Below are 22,261 nucleotides of genomic sequence, written 5' to 3'. Positions count from 1 at the left end.
CGCAATATATTAAACAGGGTTTTTATTAAGTTTGCATTAGGAGATAAGCATTTATTTATATAATGAACTAACATTGTTGGATCCAAGACATTGATATATGTGAAAAGGTAAAGTATAAAAAGAATGTGGCACACAACAAGCAAGAGCTAATGGTTTAATATTTGAATAAAATTAGCTACATATGAAACAAAAAAATGATTTTTGTTTTCTAAATGTTTGTGTGGTAAAATGCTAAAATATTGATCATGTCTACACCTACAACTATGGTAGAGATTTTGAAAATATATTAGTTATTATTTTATAGACTAATGATGAATATGATTGCTTAATGCAATTCTATGGTTTTAAATACTGCTTTTGATTACAACTTCTTTGTTCATGTAAAGGGAGAACAAGTCAGGTTATTGTTTGCAATTTTCTTTTTTTCTTCTTCTTTTTTCCAGGTAGCATTATATCTGTTCATGCAGTTTCTGCTTTGCTATCATTCATACAGTTTTGGCTGTGGGCTGTGTCCTTGTTCTCCTCGGCCTCAGGGTCACGGCAGGTGCACTCATCATGATCGCAATCCACTCCGAACTGAATAACCTGTCAATCAATCAGACATGCTGCTTTATAAACAATATCCAAAAAACACTCCACCAGAAATATGGTTGGGTTGTGTGGGAGCCACACACAGCCTTTGATCAAGAGATCAAAGTGCGGTTTGGATAATTCTATTAGAAAATACTTTGAGGCATTGCCGTAGATCAAAACAATGAGCACTACCTTTTTCCAGCTGTACTGTATGATCGATATCAACTGTTGACTAAATTAAGTGAGAATATTTGTCTAATGATAAAATGTGGACAAAAACTTGGACAATGGGCTGTTCTGAGGATTTATTTTCATTTTACTGGAAAAAGGAACTATGAAGTCATAAATGAAAATAAAATATCAAGCCAAGTGACTGTTAGGGTTACCTCGTCTTGTTTCACTGTTGCCCTTTTGTTTGCCATTTTTGTCACTTTTGCATTCCTTAGTTTTCACTTTTGTCCCTTGTGTAGCTCCATAGTCCCCCTGTTAGCATTCGTGTTCTCTGTCATTGTTTTCACCTGTCCTCATTAGTCTACCATTGGTTTCTGTTTATTCACCTTGTTATCTTGTTTTGAGTTCTGTTGTTCATTGGTTCCTGTCTTCCCTTGTCAGTGTATTTAAACCCTGTCTCTTTGTTCAATAGGTGTCTATCGTTGAATGTTGTTAGCCCGGTGTGTGTTCCCTGCCCGTTTTCCTCTGCCTTGTGTTGATTTCCCCATCGAGGGTTTTTCGTGTACCTGCCCTGTTTGTTCCTCAATAAAGTTGAACTGAACTTGGATCCGCATCTCCTCGTCTGCCTTCGCTGCCCATTGGTAACGGAACGATAGACCAACTATGGATCCAGCGGTTCAGCAAGCAAACTACCACCTGCTCTGCTTGCGACAAGAAGACTGCCCTATAGAGGACCACGTCCGCGACTTCCTTAAGCTGGCGAGTATTTCGGATTTCCCGGACTACTCTCTGGTGGTCTTCTTCAGGGGCAATCTGCACCCCGCACTGAAGGAGCGGCTGCCACAGGCGACGCGTGACTGGACCCTCCGCGACTTCCTGGTGGCGACTCTACTGGTGTGCGCCTCACCGCTCGCGGTGGGCGTTGCTGAGAAGGACCCTGCCTCACCGTCCACAGTGGTGTCTCTTCAGCCACCCCCGGCGCCCCCTGTAACACCAACTCCACCTGTCAACGAGGTCACCCTCACGTCAGTCACCTTCCACGAGCCAGCACGGCCCTCTTCGTCTGCCCGGAGGAGGGAGAGAAGACGGGCTTCCACCTTCCGGTCCACGCCTGCCCCGGTCTTCGAGCCTGTGCCCACGCCTTCCACGGTCAGTGAGCCTGTGCCCACGCCTTCCACGGTGAGCGAGCCAGCGCCTACGCATGTCACTGTGTGCGAGCCTGCGCCTACGCATGTCACTGTGAGCGAGCCTGCGCCTACGCATGTCACTGTGAGCAAGCCTGCGCCTACGCATGTCACTGTGAGTGAGCCTGCGCCTACGCATGTCACTGTGAGCGAGCCTGCGCCAACGCATGTCACTGTGAGCGAGCCTGCGCCTACGCATGTCACTGTGTGCGAGCCTGCGCCAACGCATGTCACTGTGAGCGAGCCTGTCGCCTCAGAAGTCAGTGAGCCAGTGCCTGTTGCCTCGACCGTCCAAGAGCCAGCGCCAGTAGCCAGGACCGTCCCCGAGCCAGCGCCAGTAGCCTCGACCATCCCCGAGCCAGCGCCTGTAGCTTCGACCGTCCAAGAGCCAGCGCCTGTAGCCTCGACCATCCCTGAGCCAGCGCCTGTAGCCTCGACCGTTCCTGAGCCAGCGCCTGTAGCCTCGACCGTCCCTGAGCCAGCGCCTGTAGCCTCGACCGTCCCTGAGCCAGCGCCTGTAGCCTCGACCGTCCCTGAGCCAGCGTCTGTAGCCATGACCGTCCAAGCACCAACGCCTCCCGAGCTTTCCAGAGCTCCGCCTTCCGAGCCTCCCGAGCTTTCCAGAGCTCCGCCTCCCAAGCTTTCCAGAGCTCCGCCTTCTGAGCTTTCCAGAGCTCCGCATACCGAGTCTTCCAGGGCTCCTCTCGAGGTTCCCAGAGCTCTGCCTCCCGAGTCTTCCAGGGCTCCGCCTCTCAAGTGTCTCGAGCCTCCCAGGGCTCCTCTCGGGCCTCCCAGGGCCCCGCCTCTCGAGCCTCCTGAGCTTTCCAGAGCTCCGCCTTCCGAGCTTTCCAGAGCTCCGCCTACCGAGTCTTCCAGGGCTCCTCTCGAGCTTCCCAGAGCTCCGCCTCCCGAGTCTTCCAGGGCTCCGCCTCTCAAGTGTCTCGAGCCTCCCAGGGCTCCTCTCGGGCCTCCCAGGGCCCCGCCTCTCGAGCCTCCTGAGCTTTCCAGAGCTCCGCCTTCCGAGCTTTCCAGAGCTCCGCCTACTGAGTCTTCCAGGGCTCCGCCTCTCAAGTCTCTCAAGTCTCTTGGGCCTCCCAGGGCCCCGCCTCTCGAGCCTCCCAGGGCTCCTCCTCTCGAGCCTTCCAGGGCTCCTCCTCTTGAGCCTCCCAGGGCTCTGCCTCTCAAGCCTTCTAGGGCTCCTCCTCCAGAGCCTCCTACGGCTCCGCCTCCCGAGCCTCCTACGGCTCTGCTCCCAGAGACTCCAGAGCTTTCTAGGGCTCTGCCTCTCGAGCCTCCTACGGCTCCGCCTCTTGAGCCTCCTACGGCTCTGCCCCCAGAGACTCCAGAGCTTTCTAGGGCTCCGCCTCTCGAGCCTCCTACGGCTCCGCCTCCCGAGCCTCCTTCGGCTCCGCCTTCCGAGCCTCCTACGGCTCTGCTCCCAGAGACTCCAGGGCCTTCTAGGGCTCCGCCTCTAGAGCACCCTACGGCTCTTCTTCCCGAGCCTCCTTTGGCTCCGCCTCCCGAGCCTCCTACGGCTCCGCCTCCAGAGCCTCCTACGGCTCCACCTCCCGAGCCTCCTACGGCTCCACCTCCCGAGCCTCCTACGGCTCCGCCTCCTGAGCCTCCTACGGCTCCGCCTCCCGAGCCTCCCACGGCTCTGCCTCCTGAGCCTCCTATGGCTCTGCCTCCCGAGCCTCCTACGGCTCCGCCTCCGGGACCTGTTCCAGTCCTGTGGCCTCCTCCCAGGCCTCCTGACCCGGTCCCTGTCCTGTGGCCTCCTCCCAGGTCCCCCAAACCTACCCTTGCCCTGTGGCCAGCTCCCAGACCACCTGAACCTGTCCTTGCCCTTTGTGCCCCCCCGGACTTCCTGCCTGCCCATTGTGCCCCCTGGACTGCCTGTCTGCCCCTTGTTGCCCCCTGGACTGCCTGTCTGCCCCTCGTTGCCCCCTGGACTGCCTGTCTGCCCCTCGTTGCCCCCTGGACTGCCTGTCTGCCCCTCGTTGCCCCCTGGACTGCCTGTTTGCCCCTTCTTGCCCCCTGGACTGCCTGTCTGCCCCTCGTTGCCCCCTGGACTGCCTGTCTGCCCCTCGTTGCCCCCTGGACTGCCTGTCTGCCCCTTCTTGTCCCCTGGACTGCCTGTCTGCCCCTCGTTGCTCCCTGGACTGCTTGTCTACCCCTTGTTGCTCCCCTTGGTCTGTCTGCCCACCAGAAGCTTCCCCCCCCCAGTCAATGGACATTTGTTCTTCCTGTTTTTTGTTCTGTTACTGTTGATCGTCTGGAATCCGATCCTTGAGGGGGGGCTATGTTAGGGTTACCTCGTCTTGTTTCACTGTTGCCCTTTTGTTTGCCATTTTTGTCACTTTTGCATTCCTTAGTTTTCACTTTTGTCCCTTGTGTAGCTCCATAGTCTCCCTGTTAGCATTTGTGTTATCTGTCATTGTTTTCACCTGTCCTCATTAGTGTACCATTGGTTTCTGTTTATTCACCTTGTTATCTTGTTTTGAGTTCTGTTGTTCATTGGTTCCTGCCCAGATAGCAAAAAATATCCGCACAGCTTCTTTTTGCCGCCGTCCCTAAGCTGTCGGCTATAGGTGCGTCCCACTGGCGGGGATGAAACGTTTGCCGCTGAATTCGTCACTCCCATTTCTTGTGAGATGCCGCCGGCAATCAGACGGCGGGCCGCCCGCTTCATTTTCTCTGGCGGCTGCCTCGGGCTGATCGACCGCGGGCGGCTGGCGGCAAGCCGCTTTGAAATACAAGGATTTCTACTCTCAAAATCGACCAGCCATGTTGGCTATTATTATTTTTTGCTCCAAAGCCATTAGGGTTTATAACAGAGTCTTGACTCTTGATTCCATGATAAGGTAAGGTTTAGGAAATGACATTTAAATTACTTTGAAACTCTGAAGTGATTATACAGTAATATATGTAAAATATATTGAATTATTTTATGTGCTTGAAAATTGTTTACATTTCTTTGATTGCTGCGCATTTGAGACATGCACCAATAAACCAAAAAGAATTCCTTTTGTAAAACTTACTTGGCAATAAATATCTTTATGATTCTGATTAGGTTTTAAAATAGATATTTAATTCATGGTATGAACAATTTAGCAGAATAAATTGATGAAGATAGACTTTTCACGAATGCCTGACTATCAGTGAACAGTGAAAGACATCTGCAACATGGCCAAAATCTCGGGTATACTTTAATTTTTTTTATTAATATGCAACCATGGTGATATCTGTCATAAACATGAAAATCCCTGTTTTGACATGAAGGATAAACTCAATGAAAAAGCTAAATTATCCTCTGGTTTCACAGTTGTGCAGAAATTTCGTTTATGTCTACATTTTTTCCAACCTCTATTTTTTATTTTTATTTTACCTTTTACAGGTTTTGCAATTATGACCTGTACAAATGTTTAAGAAAGTGTTAAAGTCCCTGTAAAGGGAATAAAAAAAAAATCTAAACGCATTATAAATGTTAAAAATGTATTGCTAAAACACATTACAAAGACTGAACTGTGAAGTTCCGCTGTCGCCATATCTGTTTCCGGTTTACTTGCGCGTCGCCCAAAATGTCTGTATTTACTCGATGTCTCCAGAATCTTCCGAAAATACGCGTCAACGATGTTCATCGCATTGTTGATGCCTGGTCCTCTGCTCCGACAAGCAAGAGGGACAAGGGCTTTAAACTCTACATATCGAGTTATCTGCACAACTACAAGTGTAAGTATTTTAATCTAATGTGGTGTGCCGGCAGATAGCGGCTAAGCTAGTTCGCCACGTGTTCATTTTTTATGTTAGGTTAGTATAGAAGCTTGTTTTTTCTTAGTTTTAAAGCAGACTGTTTGTTAATTTTTGTGATAATTGTAATATAAATTATTAACTTGGTCTCCTCTCAGTTTCTAATAAAGATCAGGGCACAGGTGAAGTCACTGTCAGGGCATTGTGCTACAGGTCCATGAGGAAAACAGATAAACCTCACATTTTGAGTGTATGGTGAAGCTAGAATTGAGGTAAGTTTCCCTAACTGGTCCCCTCTGTGTAAAATGCGTTCTTATTCAAGTTTTCATTCGTTTAAGATGCAATCTTGTGTTATAAGTATTAGGCTATCATGATTATACAGTGAGCAAGCTATATAAATAAGTATTTAATATAATAAAAGTGTAGAGCAACAACGAGGGTGTAAGGTAAAGGCTGAATATTGTAGATTTATTACAATATGTTGCATGTTTGAATTAAAATACCTGTGGATATGCAGGAGCACACACTCTACAAAGGCCTGACTGGAGATTTGCCTGATCTATCCATCCTTCAGGTGAGTAGGGATACAACAATAGCAAAATTCACTGTACAGTATGATATATCAACCAAAATCTGTATACCAATATTTCATTATTTTCTTTTTCCTCCCCTTTTACAAACAAATATTCTGCTTAAAAAAAAAAAAATGAAATTGATGTTATCATAAGGGTTCTTCATTATGAACTTGTATGCCGTGCATAACATACTGTGGATAGAAATTACAGGGAAAGTTACTGGTATGATAATTGTGGTTATATTATATTACTATTATATTTAGTGTATTGCTAATCAATATATTGTTACTTCCCAGGTGACAGCGGCTCACTTCAAGAGCAGGTGAAGCAAGTTGGGACAATGTTGAAGACATTTGCTCGCACTGGGCAATCAGGTACAACTTGCAAACAACACCTGTGGTTGTTGGTTTAATTCCAACTGGGGCCACCTGTACATGTAGTAGACCTAGACATAAATGTCATAGTTTAATAGTTGAAGGACCAGGACTGACTACTTTATTCTTTTATTCTGGGAACCCCTGTAGGTGCAGATCAAACCCTAATGCTGCGACGTCTTGGAGTTTGGCGATGTTGTGCGTAGCATGGACAACAAAATGCTATGCTGCAACATTTCAGTGCCAATGTGTCTGTTGGAGAGTTATCCCTGCCAGGGGATCTGTTACTCCCCCCTAGACACCCAGGAAGATTTGGCGTTGCTTGACAACATTTTGAGGCAGGATAAAGAGCTCCAGCAACGATTTGTAAGTGTGCCGATTTCGTTTATAACGCCATAGGGTAATCTAAAAAGTAAAATTAAGATCGTACACTGCATATTCTACAGTCTGAATCCACTGCCTGTCACATTTTAAATTTATGAGAAGCTTCAGAGAAATGTAATTTGTAACATGTTTTTTTTTGTATTTTCAGCTTCGGTTTTTAGCAATCAAATGTGGGAGGGACCTAAAGACAACCGTGTGGCGAATGCTTCAGAGTATCTACTCTAATCACCTTTCCATCAATACAACCTGGACTGGTGTAGGAGATAAAGCATGTTTTAGAGACATGTTCCTGAAGACCATTGTTCAAAGTAAGTTGGATATTTTTTTTAATTAGATGTGTATGACCTTATGCCATTCAAATGGAATGACAGATCTTTATTTTCTACAGGAGCCATCCGGAAGAACCCGGCAACCCAGGATGCCACTGATGAGGCGATCCAGGTTAACGTTACGCGTTACCTGAAAGGAGCATCTGAACATGAAGGTGGAAAAAGGCGCCGCACAGCTGAGAGGGACCCACAGCCGACCCCTTAAACCTAGGCTGACTACTGACACCCCAGCATCACTGACAACTGGAACCCTTTCTTTATCCTGCAGTCAGTAACATCAAGACCCCTAAAAAAGCCTGCTAAAAGTGTCAGACTACCGTAATTTCCGGACTATAAGCCGCAACTTTTTTCCCACGCCTTGAACCTCGCGGCTTATACAATGACGCGGCTAATATATGGATTTTTCCCACTTTCAAATTTTATAAAAAAAAAAAAAAAAAAACATTCTTTGACGTGCTCAGTTTTTTGGCGGCGTGAAGCTTTCATTAGACCAATGAAATTGCCGCACGGGTTAAGGTCAAAACAACTTTTTTTGTTTACTGTTTAGATTAAATCGAAGCGCTCAAACTTCCCATCATTCTGATTACGGTAGTAATTTTGTCACCCTCACCATGGCAAAGACATGGAGAAACGCATATGACGCTGCTTTCAAGTTGAAGGCGATTGATCTGGCTGCTGCACGGGAGCTTGGTCTTAATGAGTCGATGATAAGACGCTGGAAACAGCAGCGTGAGGAATTGACTCAGTGCAAAAAGACAACTAAATCTGAGGCTATACTCTGACACCGAAGGAGATGACTTCAGTGGTTTCTGTGCACAGGACGAGGAAGATAGTGACCAATGACTTGGTAGGCTACTGTTTACTGCAAATGTTTTATTACAAGCCGTGTGTGGCAGCGGGGGCGTGGTCAAGCGCCCGTCCGGGAGAGAAAAGCGGTAAGGGCGCTTACACCTGCGCTAAATTATGTCTAACACCGGTGTCTAATTTCAAGTGCCCTGCTTCACGTGTCCTTCTTGGGAAAACTGTCACACGGGCACCAGTGTGACAGTTTTCAGCAGGGCACTTCCAGGTTCCAGGTAAGGCTTTTAATGGCCACAGCAATGTTTACAATCAATTTTATAAAGTTTCTCAATTCTTCTATGCGCCAACACTAGACTGACGTGTGTCACTTTCTCAGCTCTGTGGCTGCTGCCTTTTTATGCCGCTCTCCCCATGCTTACTGAAATTAGACACCGATGTTAGACATAATTTAGCTCAGGTGTAAGCACCCTTACCGCTTTTCTCTCTCGGACGGGCGCTTGACCACGCCCCCGCTGCCACACCGTGTTTCGTTAAAGCCTGAGTAAAGTTCATTTGTTTCAATGTACCGGTAGGCACCTGCGGCTTATAGACAGGTGCGGCTTATTTATGTTCAAAATAATATTTTATTTAAAAATCAGTGGGTGCGGCTTATATTCAGGTGCGCTCAATAGTCCGGAAATTACGGTACACTCACCCAATCCACACTGTTCACTGTGGAAATTGCTTTTTTTTTTTTTTGTTTTTTCTTTTCTCTCGTGACCCTGCTTTGAGGGCAGCTCCTTGGATGAATATGGGATGGTTTGTCCTTTTATACAGGCGCACGAGGAATCACTGAAGATATGCCAATTTGCACTGCCTCATTCTGGAGGTCGGGGAAAACCGGTGATTCTTAGCCCACTACGCCACGCAGTCCCCAACCTCTCCAGACATTCTGATTGGCTGTGTTCTCTACAGCCAGATTTTCTGCTGTTAATTATTCCCACTTGTTGTCATGTGTAAGTTGAATGTCAAAATGTATATTATACCTGTTATCCTGCACATTCCTTGATACCAAAGATCTCAATTATTTTATATACAATTTGCTGCTTATTTCATTGTTACAGTGCTTAACTATTCTATTTTTAAATATAGCTTGTAAATCCTAGATTATACATCTAATACTTGATATTTGCACATTATCTGGTATCAAATATTCTACTTACCGTGACTTTAGTATTGGCTTATTTCATTCCGTCAGTGCTTAACGATTCTATTATAGTTTGTAAATCCTATTTCATGCCTCTGATACTTGATATTGCAAATTAACTAGTACCAAAAATTCTACTTTCATTCCGTCACAGTGCATAACTGTTATTTGTTGTTGAATATAGCTTGTAAATCCTTGTGCCACAGGTCAGCATTGCAGTTATAATGGTATATTCTACTCCAGAGCTTTACTCTAAATTATTACCACTTAACCTATTGTTAGAAATGACTTGTAAATATGATGTTATGCCTCAATTTATTTGGTATCCTGCACTTTATTTGGTACCAAATATCCTCATTGCTTATGTTTACTGGTAATTCTTTTCATCCCAGAGCTGACCTCTTTATATTATTAACAATTATTGTAAGTGTTACAATAGTGTTTTAAAAAAAACATTTTTTTTTTTACCAAAATTGAATTGGAAACCTGCATGTTCTTTAGTGTGTGTGTGTGTGTGTGTATATGTATATATATATATATAAATAATGTTCGTATGTTTCTGTTATTTATATTTCAGTGATCTGACATCTTGTTTCAATGACAGTTACTGTACTTTGAAATGTGGAATTAAAACGCCAAATGGAAATTTGTCTGGTTTGATCAATCATTATTCTTGATAAACTGCATGCTATATATATATATATATATATATATATATATATATATATATATATATATATATATATATAAAACAAACAATAAGCGGCGGCAGATCGCCTTATTTGCCTCCGACGGTCCGATATAACGGCGGCGGAACGGCGGATAGCCAGCGGGCCGGCCGCGGAACGAAGGCGGTAGGAAGGCGGCTGCCAAACGCCGTCAAACGTGTTCGCGATATCGCCATTCTGCCGCTTCTACTGCCGCCGGAGCACCGCCAGCGGCCCGCCGACTTATTGCTATCTGGGTTAGTGTTCTGCAAAAAACAAAACACTATTACAAAAAAAATTATGACCAAATTTTCCTTTTTGTGTGAACTATTATTTTAATTTTGAACAATATAATTTTTGTTTGATAATTTGAAAAATAGCAAGCTTTATTTTGTGACATGTTTTTACTTGAAACGTGTGTTTGTGCCATATTTCTTTTAAAATAAATGCCACTAGGTATGAAATATGTTATATAGATCAGTGGTTCTCAACCAGGGGGTCGGGACCCACTTGGGGGGCCTCAAGAACTCTTCAAATTATTTAAAATAAGATAGATTATTAGAATATTTATATAATTATTATAATTCAACAAAAAGAATGAAAAGAAAAAGTAACTCCCTTTAACAGGGATTTCTAGACATTTCTGGAATCACAAAATGTATCATGATTCATATATTATCATATAATTGTTTTAATATATTTACGCTAGTTTTTTCTTACTAAAAAAAAAATAAAACATTTTTGCATCATTATTGCAATAGAAGTATCTGAGGAAATGTCTTATAATAGATATATTTTGTTTACATTTTTATGCATTTGGCAGACACTTTTATATAAATTTTGTGCTATATAAATAAACTTGCCTTGCCTTTTATCCAAAGCGGCTTACAGAACCCTTATTACAGAGACAATCCCCCTGGAGCAACCTGAAGATAAGTGCCTTGCTCAATGACAGTGGTGGTGGCGGCTGTGGGGATCAAACCGACAACCTTCTGATTAACAGTTTAGTGCTTAACTCCACTACGCCACCACCACCACCACTATAATATATCTTATTATATGAATATCTAATAGCCTACATTGGGGGCCTTCAAATATTTTCTCTGACAATGGGGGGCTTTGGAATCAAAAAAGTTGAGAACTATTGATACAGAGTATAATTTAATTTAAAGACATTCTTTCATGTTTAACTTTGATTTAAGATTCCAAATACCTTTTGGGGCCACTACAAATTTTGCTTAGGTTCGATAGTCCTGAATTTATTACTATAAAAGAATTGCTATAAAAGAAGGATTCATAAGGCAAAGACTTAGTGGATAAGGAAAGGATAGAGAGTGGCCGACTGTGAGCAGATGAGTTAAGGAGGTGAGCAGATGAACACACGTTAAGAATCAACAAGAAGAGGTTCTCATTCGGGACTCGTGCCATCACCACAGGTTGCAAAATAAACTCAAATTCCCAGCTATGCAGTCTATTGCAGGAAAAGTAAACATGAAATGCAACTATGGGGATAAGCACTGATTTTACCTGATGTTTACAGGATTATCTAATTGAAGTCCATTCAAGAATGCTCCGCCATTACCAATACATATCTTTGGAAGACAGAAGTTGTCTTTAGTTTAATAATAAATAATCATGACAGTTGACTTTCCCATACAATGAAAATGAATGGTGACTGAGATCAAACATTCTGCCTAACTTCTTTTGTTTTCCTTGAAAGGAAGTTTGGTTTGAAACAACATTAGGATAAGTAAATGAGTAAATGATGATAACATTTTCTTTTTAGGTGAACTATCCCTTTAATTGTATCTGTGCATTTGGCTGCTAGAACAAGAAGGAGGGAGGAGAGGATTTCGTTCATTATTGTCTAACGTTGGCTGTGAGCATTATTTCTGGCTCTAGTCCTAGACGTTCTTAAACCAGACTGCCCCACCAACATATTCGCTGATCAGCCGAGGACTTTTCCATGGCCTGCATAAACAGGAGTATGACAGTTCCGCTGGACCCGCAGTGGCAGGATGCTGTTCCTCACGGTTTATTTCACATTCTCAGACCTTGCTTGTTAAAACAACACTGTTTACAGTTGCCCATGACCACTGACACCTGGCCCTCTGCTAATAAAAGCTGCTGTGGCCAGTTATTTATTTATGACGGACACTTCCCCCTGAGCTCATACTCTCTATAGGAGAGTACGCCGCCTGGGTGACTAATGATGTAGACATTCATGGAAAGTGTTGACAATATGGTGGCGCTATATGAGACAGAGTTCTAGAGCTGCAAACACTGGAACTATGAAAGAGGAATGGTTAAATGGCAGAAACATTAACCCTTGTGCATCAATTAAAAAAAGTTACACATAGGTTCATTATGGACAAAAATGTCCATGTCCAAAAATTGTCATAAAAATATTATAGATTTATATTTTTTTCCACTTTCACTGACATAATTTTTTTAATCAGCATCAGCTCTAATCATAATGACCAAACATTCATTCATTTTTAGAATTTTAACCCTTTAAACGCTGGTTTGTTTACATAATGCCACTGTTGTTTTTTTAGGAACAAATGAAAAATAGTAATTATTTTCAATTTAATAGATGCTAAGCAGAATCTTTTTTCTTTGATTATTAGAGCCTCGGATATGTCAATGATTAACAACAACATTCATTTTGATGCTTTCATATTTTTTATGCAGTATCAGATTTAAAAAAAGCTACCACTCAGGTCCATAATGGACAAAATGGCCATGTCAAAAAGTGTCATAAAAATATTATAGAATAATATTTTTTTCTACTTTCACTGACTTATATTTTAACCAGCATCAGTTCTAATCATAATTACCAAACATTCATTTATTTTCAGAATTTTAACACTTTAAACGCCGGTTTGTTTACATAATGCCACTGTTGTTTTTTATAAAAATATAATAATTATAATTATTTTCAATTTTATAAATGCTAAACAGAATTTTTTTATTTTTATTATTAGAGCCTCAGACACATACAAACCACACTCTGAAATCCATACCAACACACTCACACAATTATATATTCATAATGTATCTAATTGGCTCTATAATATGCATAAGCCAAAAACAGCAGAAAACAACAACAAAAGCTGATGATATGCCAAACCTGAAAAAATGGCACGATCTGGTAAAAAATATTTAAAATGTAAATTTTGAAGCCTTGCCAACATAATGAAAGCATGTTAAACAAGATTGCATAATTTTATAGTTAAATGGCACTGGGATTAAAAATCGCAGTTTTAATGGGTTTCAATGTGCCATTTTTGTCCAAAACGACGCTAAGAGGGAGTATTTTGTGTAACTAGTGCAAAAAATATTTTTTTAAAGAAAATAGGGTGAAATATTAAAATTCCAATAAAAATTCACACCTGTGGAAAATTTTATGCAGTTAGCATTAACACAGACAAAGTTATCAAAAAAACAAAACTGAAAAAGCCAAAAATGTCCACAAGGATGCACAAGGGTTAAAGTAGTGCTTACATGAAGAATACAAATGTGAGGAATAGTTTTTCAGATGAGATCTAGAGGGTTTAAATGACCTTTCTAGATGAGAGAGTTGATGGACAGCAGTCCCCTCCGTCATACTGGCAGTACGCTCGGTTATTAATGGTATCACACCAACCATCTCCACCAAATGGCTTAAGAAAGAGAGAAAGAAAAAACCATGCACCATGTTAAGTCACGTTGTCCCAAATAAGCATTTTTAGTTTTATGCATTAGAGTCAACAGGAAAGCATTTAAATTAATATAACAGTCAACATTTCAATGATTATATCTCGAAAATGGTTTGGAGTAGACAATAATGTGTGTCAAAGTGACTCAAATTGATGAAGCAAGTCACATACACATAATTATGATCTTAATTAAAGGTTAAATGTGAAATCTCTGAACCACTAACTAATGGATTGCAAAAATAATGACTGTTTACAAACAGGTTTCAGTGTTTGCATCTGCAGATACTCCCACACCAAACTCATGCCATTGGTTGAGCCAATGTTGTTTTATCAGTCTGGTCACATTGCTCAAAAAGAACAGTGCTTAGAAAGTGCCACAAAGCCACATAGTTTACTTTTCTTTTTTGGATAATCATCATACAAATGACTAGATTATAGTTATCTGAGAAAATATATTAACACTGAAAGAAATACACACATCACCTTTAAAATAAATCCAACAAAGACCTCTGGTTAACTATATATATAAAGAATAATGTATTTGTATTGAGCATCTGATTGTGATGACACTGATTTTCACTTAAAAAATACTTTAATTTAATTTTAGTGTACATTTACAAACATGTTTGTATTATTGCAGAATAAATTATATAATATTGCAGTATTAATTAAGAGTTGTAAAAAGAGAGATGCTCCTTGAATCTCAGAGGAACTAAATGCATGAATCATGCCAAAAGGATTCCTGTTATACGGTACTTTATTTTACAGTTGGTAACATAACTAATTTGTTCCGTTCACATAAATATAAAACCACTTGTTATTCCATACAAAACTTCCTAGCTTTTTACTTTGAACCATTTCTTCCCCTGTGTGAAAGCATGGCTACCCACTTTGCAATATCTATGTGAGTTAAGTCCAACTTTCTTGAGTGGACAATTATTAAATTGAACTTGCATAAACACTTGTAATGCTACAGGATTTTACCTACCCTACAGGATATGATGCCATTAACAGAAAAACAAAAGCAGTCTGCCAAAGATACTTTTGGCTCCATTGTGCATGTGGAGTGCTTTCAAAGAGTACAGCTTCTACCTGATTCCACATCCCAGTGCAAGAGCTGCTGCTGAGATCTCTAGAATGTATCTCTGCTAAAGTACACCAACTCAAAGTGTTTTTCCTGCTGTGCTTTTATATCCAAGTCATAAGCTATAAGCAATATACATTTTCATTATTCTGTTTTTTTTTTATTATTATTGTTCTCAGTGCAAGTTTATCCATGTAATTACTTTAACTATATTGGGACTGTATTGGCAATAACAATTTTAAATCAATCAGATACATTGTGTTTAAATTAATCTGTTAAATATTGTAAGTTAAATATCTGAATTAAGACCATTGACCTAATAATAGTGTAACAGTAAATGGAAAATATGTGAGGAATGTATCAAAACAGGCCAAGAGAGGAATACTGCCAGACAACACTGTAGTCAACCATTGAAAGTCCAACAGGGAGTTTGGCCAAAATCAACTGACCATTACCTTATGAGCATCTGCATCAAGACCAAACAATTGTCAAGAGAAGTCCAGATTTCAACAGAGTAGCCACCACAAAACGTCTAGGTTACGTATGTAACCTCTGTTCCCCGATGGAGGGAACGAGACGTTGTGTCAGAGAAGCGACACTAGGGGTCTCTCTTGAGGGCCGATATTCACCTCTGGACTATGAAAAAAGGCAATGAGAGTTGGCAACCAGTATTTGGATGTCCCGCCCCCGGACATACGGGTATTTAAGCGGCGCAAATACGGGAGTTCATTCAGGATTTTTCACAGCCGTGCACGAATGAGAAAGCCGCTGTTATGCACCGTTAGATCCAACAGCATGCAGAGCGTCAGAGGATTAAACAGGAACTTGGTGTGTAACTCGCAGCAGACTGCATGCACGACCATCGGCTCCGAAGAAATTTTCTGAATGAACTCCCGTATTTGCGCCGCTTAAATACCCGTATGTCCGGCATCTTTCTGGCGTCTTTCACAGTTTATATATTAAACAGTTTTAGTATATTTTGATAATTGGAAAGCCATTGTAAACTATTTCGGAGGGTTTAATTTTTTTTTTTTTTAAATTGCTATGAAATAAATAGACAGTCTCCACAGTCTGCGCAAGCGACGTGATAGGTCTAAATTTACAAGATGTAATACAATATAACGTTGTATTAGCCTTCTTTGACAAGCATAATTGTAATGCAATAGACATGAGACATGTTTTTATTAAACAGATTATTTAAGAAGACATATGTGAGTAATGTAACCACGAAGTTTAAAACAAAAATAAATATGCCTTAATAAATAATTATGAATGGACGTTATATTTATATAGCGCTTTTTCTGACACTACACTCCAAACGCTTTACACATTGAGCACTCCAAACGCTTTACACACTCACCTGCACCAATGTGCAGCATCCAACTGGATGATGTGACAGCAGCCATAGTGCGCCAGAACGCTCACCACACACCAGCTATTGGTGGATAGGAGAGAGTAGAGTTATAGAGTCAATTAATGGATGGGGATTATTAGGAGGCCATAATTGATGAGGGCCAATGGGGGGGAGTTTTGCCTTGGACATTGGGTTACACCCCTACTCTTTTCGAGAAGTGTGCTGGGATTTTTAATGACCACAGAGAGTCAGGACCTCGGTTTAACATCTCATCTGAAAGACGGATATAATTCAAATATGGTTAAGAGAGGAGAGTCTTTTTACAACGCAGTACCAACTTGCATGATGCATAATGGCAGTAAGGCTACAAGTACACAGTACCTTGAACTATAACCAGATGATCTATTCATATTTAGACAGGCCTATGAGTGGTTCAACACTGATGGCCGTCATTTTAATTCTGTTCTGTGTGCATTTGTTGTCTAATCAGTGGGAGAGATATAATGAGGGGCCGGGATGCGAGAGAGAGAGAGAGAGAGAGAGAGAGAGAGAGAGAGAGAGAGAGAGAGAGAGAGAGAGAGACAGACAGACAGACAGACTGTTTTGTTTTCTGTTTGAGTTATGTTCTGTCATAAAATGTTATGCTGCTGTTCAACTGGTTCCTGCCTCCTTGTCCATGCTGTGAAACTTGTTAAATTCACATACTTAAATTCACATTACGTGCATTTATTGCTTCACTTTCATTAATCTCTATGATTATTCAATTAAATTCTGTAATAAATTTCGGGGCCTCGACAAGGTTACAAACAACTTCCACGTTTGTTAATATTTCTACCTTACTTGTATTTTGAGAAGACAAAAACCTGGACATACTGACCAATGTGATCAGCACCATTAGGCTGGACAGCTCCCGTAATGAAGCACTTAAATTCTACTTCATAATGAGCAATCTAACAGGTGTTATCGTAAAATAACGAGCAACATAAATGAACATGATCGTTAAAGCTTAAGTTGCAACGTTATTGGGAAACCCAGATGATGACTGATTTTGATCCGTTCATATTGAACGGATCAGCTCTAATCGGAGCGATGTCTCCCCTAATGTGACTTTTCACGTATATTGGATGGATACCTCACCTCACATTCAAGCCACACTTTAGAAGCTCAATGATATTGCAATTAACTGAAGAGAGGCTTGAGAGATGCTGCGGCCCTCTGAAACTTCATCCACTGGTGTCACTGTTTGACAGACTTTAGAAAGATGACTGCTATACATATTATTTGATCTCACATTTCAGAATATTTTATTTGTTTTATTTATGTACAGTTATTTATTATTGAGGCTAAAATGCCATTATGCTCTGATGTGTTTTTAATGCTTTAATGCTTATATTTAACATTTAATGTATCGTCCAAATAAACTAATTCAGGAAGATATTTATGCATACCATCATGTCTCATTTGAATGCAAAAATGTTGAATTATTACACAAAATATAGCCTATGTTTTTTTTTTTTTTTGTTTGTTTGTTTTTTTACTTGGTGGTACATAGGTGCTTATATGCTTACCATATAACCTTCAATAATGAGTCTCAAAAGCTAAGATTGCTTGTGTTTGTTGCGTTGACAACTGAAACATTCTACAAATATAGTCAAATTTGATCCTATTTTTATTATTATTAATAGTATAAAAAAACAACATTTGTCATTTATAAATGAAATGGGCTAAAAGGGTTAAAAGAGGATGTGACAGAGTGGAGGGCGGGGCCGGGTCGTGATTTTACACGCCCGGTCCTTTATCAGGCTAATCAAGCCTCCGAGAGGGATAAAGACCAACTGTGGACGGTTGTACGACACAGAGAGCGGCTGCATGCCCATTGCACATGGCGCCCCAACCAGGTTGGAGGCATCTGTGATGACCACGACACATCTGGACATCTGCTGTAGGGGGACTCCAGTCTGCAGAAAACAGTGGTCTGTCCAGTGGCTGGAAGTCTGATGGCAGGAAGGGGTGATAAACACACGGTATGTGCCGTGGCTGTATGTGCCGTGCTCAAATGGTCTCATATGCATCAACCCGAGTGGTGCTACCACGGCCAAGGATGCCATATACCCCAGAAGCCTCTGGAACTATTTTAAAGGAACCGCTGTGCCGGAGTTTGTGTAAAGCCCAGTTGAGAACTCACAAGTCCAAGATTGGCAACCCACCGCCTTTTTTGGGTACGATGAAGTAAGGACTGTAGAAACCCTTCTTCATCTTGGCTGGAGGGACAGGCTCTATCACATCTTTGAGTAGCAGATTTGTAATCTTTGCTTGTAGGGCGCTGGCATTTTTGCCGGGCATCGAAGTGGAGCGAATACCACTGAAATGAGGTGGGAGCCTGGCGAATTGTATTACGTAGCCGAGTCGGATGGTCCTGGCCAGCCAACCCAAAATAGCGAAAGCCATGCATCCAAGCTCCGTACGAGGGGCACTAGAGAGACAATTGTTTTTGACATACCAGGAGGTATGTAATGCGTCGGAAGGCAAGAGCGTGTCCCGAGACTCTGCAAAAAGACTCAAAGCACTTACCTTGCTCCGCGAACCCGGCAGGGGGCGGGATAGAGACTGAGGAGGAGGTCCTGTAGAGACGTCTTCAGAACTCATCAGCGCTGGCCTGCCGAGGATGGGCAGTCACAGGTCCAGGGGCGAGATAAGTGCATCTGTGGAACCAGGACTGAAGGATTTTGATGCCGGGGTGCCGTGAGAATGGCACGCACCAGCTAGATGACCCAGGGAGTGAGGAAATCGGCTCTTTTTTGACAGTGTGGGTCCTGAAGCCCGAAGGGGGTGCAGCAAACGAAAATAAGAAAACTAAGGATTTTCCTCCAGGCTCTCCAGCGGGGGACACAGGAGGCAGAGCTGCCTGTTGCTTGGACGTAGTGGGATGCCTTCAACGGGCAGATGGGGCATGGGCTGCACTAGGGCGGCGAAATCGCTTCCATCTGTGTCTTTACCGCTGAAAACTGCTGGGCGAAGTCGTCGATGGTGTCACCGAAGTGGCCAAGTTGGGAGATTGGGCATTGAGAAAGCGGGCCTTGTCAACATCGCACATCTCAACCATGTTCAGCCAGAGGTGGAGTTCCTGGATCACGAGGTTGGCCATCACCCGCCCGAGTGCCCGTGCTGTGACCTTCGTGGCACTGAGAGCGTGGTCGGTGGCAGAGCTCAGTTCCTGCAGCATATCGGGGTCGGGACTATCCAGGTGCAGTTCTTTAAGTGCCTTGGCTTGGTGGACCTGCAGGAGAGCCATGGCATGCAAGGCGGAGGCAGCCTGATCAGTGGCGCTGTAGGCTTTCGAGGTCACTGATAACGTCATCCTACTGTCCTTGGAGGGGAGTTCCTGAGCGATCCCGCTAGGTGGCAGCGTTCTTGAAGCACAGGTGGATCGCAACCACTCTGTCCACCTGGTGGACCTCTGCGTACCCATGGGCGAGCGAGTAGGTTGTTTCCGGGCAGTGAAAGGTGCCCTCCATGACTCGTCGGCTGGTCATGCACTACTGGGAAGAAAGGTACCGGGGGCATGGCTGGGAGCGGAGACCTGACACGAGGTACCAATCGTCAAGCCGTGAAGGCTGTGGGGAGGACAGAGGGTTTCAGTCCAGCCCAATGCTAACGGCGGCCCAGGAAAGTATGTCGGCCATCTGCGCATCAGCCTCAGACTGGGCGGGCTGACCCAATGTTGGCAGCCCAGTCGAGTCTTCTGCATCAGATGCCTGAACGCTCTCTGATGCAGCGACGACGTCATCATTGAACTCAGGGGGCTCGAGGCCGAACGTGGGCTGGCCGTGAGGCATACACTCTTTTAACAGAAGCACTGTCGTAGTGCCCATGGACGTGGATTGCACAGCGTGCAGAGAGAGAGAAAGCAGATGCACGCCTGCTTCCCTTTATACCTGTATGGGCGGGGGCGGGATTTGCAAATTCTGTCTGTATATCTTGTATACATTCTGTCCATAGCCCTCTGGCTCATGAATTTGGCAGAGGAAAACCCCCAACCAGACCCACTACGGGTACTAATTACTCTGTACTGGAATAGGTTCTCCACAGTTATCGGTCATCACAATTACCTCCTGTGTTTATTTTCCGCGGTACTGTCCCCCTGTCAGTGGACCTGTGTCTGCCTTGGGCAGCTCACTCTGCCCCGTTCGCTGTGTTTGTAGCTCTCCTCCCTCACCAGGTAGGACCCAACACTGTGCCACTTCCATGTATGGTATTTATTCTCAAATACATTTTCTATAATAATAATTTTCCTGGATTCCTCTCAAATAGTGGTTTCAGTAGGCAATGTTTGTTTGTGAAGCATCCAAAGCTTGATTTAGTTTATGTGAATTTATTGAATATGAATCCTTCTATGAGTCTATATATATATATATATATATATATATATATATATATATATATATATATATATATATTATATTTTTTAAAACACAATCAAACCCTAGAAACTGTAATTTACTTGTTTGAGTCGTAATTTGAGAAGCAGCTTTTGGGAGTAACATCTCAGTAAATAAAGAAAGAACCGGAAACAATCAAGGTGTCTTCACCCGACGTGAAAGGAAATCCCTAAACATCCCACTGATGTGAGGGAGGATACACTCCACAGGTTGCCTGACTGACCATATCTAAAGCTAAGCGAAAGATAGAATAAACAACATAAACTCTATGGCAACAACATGTTTTTAAAGACAGAAATTTTTTGAGGCCCCGTGTTAGTGCTGGCATCTCATTTCACTAAAGTATGTGCCCCTTGATTGGTTCTCATCAGAGATCCCAAAAGACTATTAATTATGTTCCCCTCTATTTCATTTATAATGTAAACAACCCCTTTGTTTTCAATAAATGCTGAACATACTGAAAAACAAAGTTTAGGTAACATTTACAACAGTGAAAGGGTGAATTATATTGTGTATGTGTGTTGTCAGTTTTCCATCATATTCAGATGAAGAAACCCTGCGTGAGGCCTGAGAGGAATCAGATGACCATTGTTTAAACCATATTTGCAGCAAGGAATCTGAACAGTGGTTCTTTGTAAACTTGTGGCACTGTTTGTAAAGTATTCTCAAATAGAGGCACACATAAAGGGAAAAAATGGCACAAACCCAAGGAGGCTAGTATGAAGCTGTCAAATAATCTTCACTGGACAGTAACAGAGTTTCAAAGACAGAAAAAAAAAAATAAAAATAAAAAATATATATATATATATATATATATATATATATATATATATATATATATATATATATATATATATATATATAATATGCTGCTGCTGATAACGCGATCAAGTGTTTTTTGCTTTCATTTTTTATTGCCATTCTAATACATATATTATGAAATATCTATAATATATAATGACATAAAATATGATATAATAGTTTACGTATAATTACATTAGTTGTTATTTTACTGGAAGAGCAGTGCTTACTTATTACCCATGTGCCTGCCTTAATTCAGAAATACAGTTTATGGACATACCTGTATGAGTTACTATCAATCGTTAAATAATAAAAAATATATATCCAACTCTCACACATCATTAATTTGAATGCCATACTGTACTAAACATCAATCCAACATTTTGCTTAAGATACATTCCCTGACATTGACAGAGTTAAAATCCAGAGGTAATTACGGTAAACAGTAATCCATTATTTTTCAAAACACTCAACAGTTAATGTCATCACTATTTTCACTTCCAGGTTTCACATGACAGTATTGTCTACTCTACACTTCATTGTTTTTTGAGTCTGTTGAGCGAAGTCTGGTATGTTACCTTCGTCACATATCATATAATTTATTATTATTTTATAACTTGTTAAATACATCAGTTAAATAATGTCCTTAAAATTCCCTCCATCCAACTGACCTGCACACACCGATAAGATCATTCATTTGTTTTGGCACCTCCACACCAAGATTGTCAACAAAGTTTGATGAGTTAGTACTTGGGGTGAGTTTAAACAGGATTCTGTGAATTGGAGAACTCTGGAGGAAGACAAGGTGGAATAATATTCTTTATGATCATGTATCTACCACATTTTAC

General features: G+C 42.0%; 1 protein-coding gene across 1 annotated transcript in view; it reads right to left on the bottom strand.

Moving 5' to 3' along the window:
- Positions 1 to 231: 231 nt before the first annotated feature.
- Positions 232 to 22,261, bottom strand: part of LOC127645023 (pappalysin-2-like) — a 125,451-nt gene continuing 103,421 nt past the window's right edge. Inside the window, exons 22-23 of the mRNA XM_052128517.1 lie at positions 13,601 to 13,699; positions 232 to 585 (exon numbers count right to left, since the gene is read on the bottom strand). Coding sequence (XP_051984477.1) covers positions 460 to 585; positions 13,601 to 13,699 — 225 coding nt within the window. The 3' untranslated portion in view covers positions 232 to 459. The remainder of the gene's footprint in view (positions 586 to 13,600; positions 13,700 to 22,261) is intronic.

The sequence above is a fragment of the Xyrauchen texanus genome, chromosome 6 (assembly GCF_025860055.1).
Source record: "Xyrauchen texanus isolate HMW12.3.18 chromosome 6, RBS_HiC_50CHRs, whole genome shotgun sequence".
NCBI lineage: Eukaryota > Metazoa > Chordata > Actinopteri > Cypriniformes > Catostomidae > Xyrauchen > Xyrauchen texanus.
The sequence above is the reverse complement of the archived record's forward strand: the minus strand, read 5'-3'. Positions and strand labels throughout refer to the sequence as shown.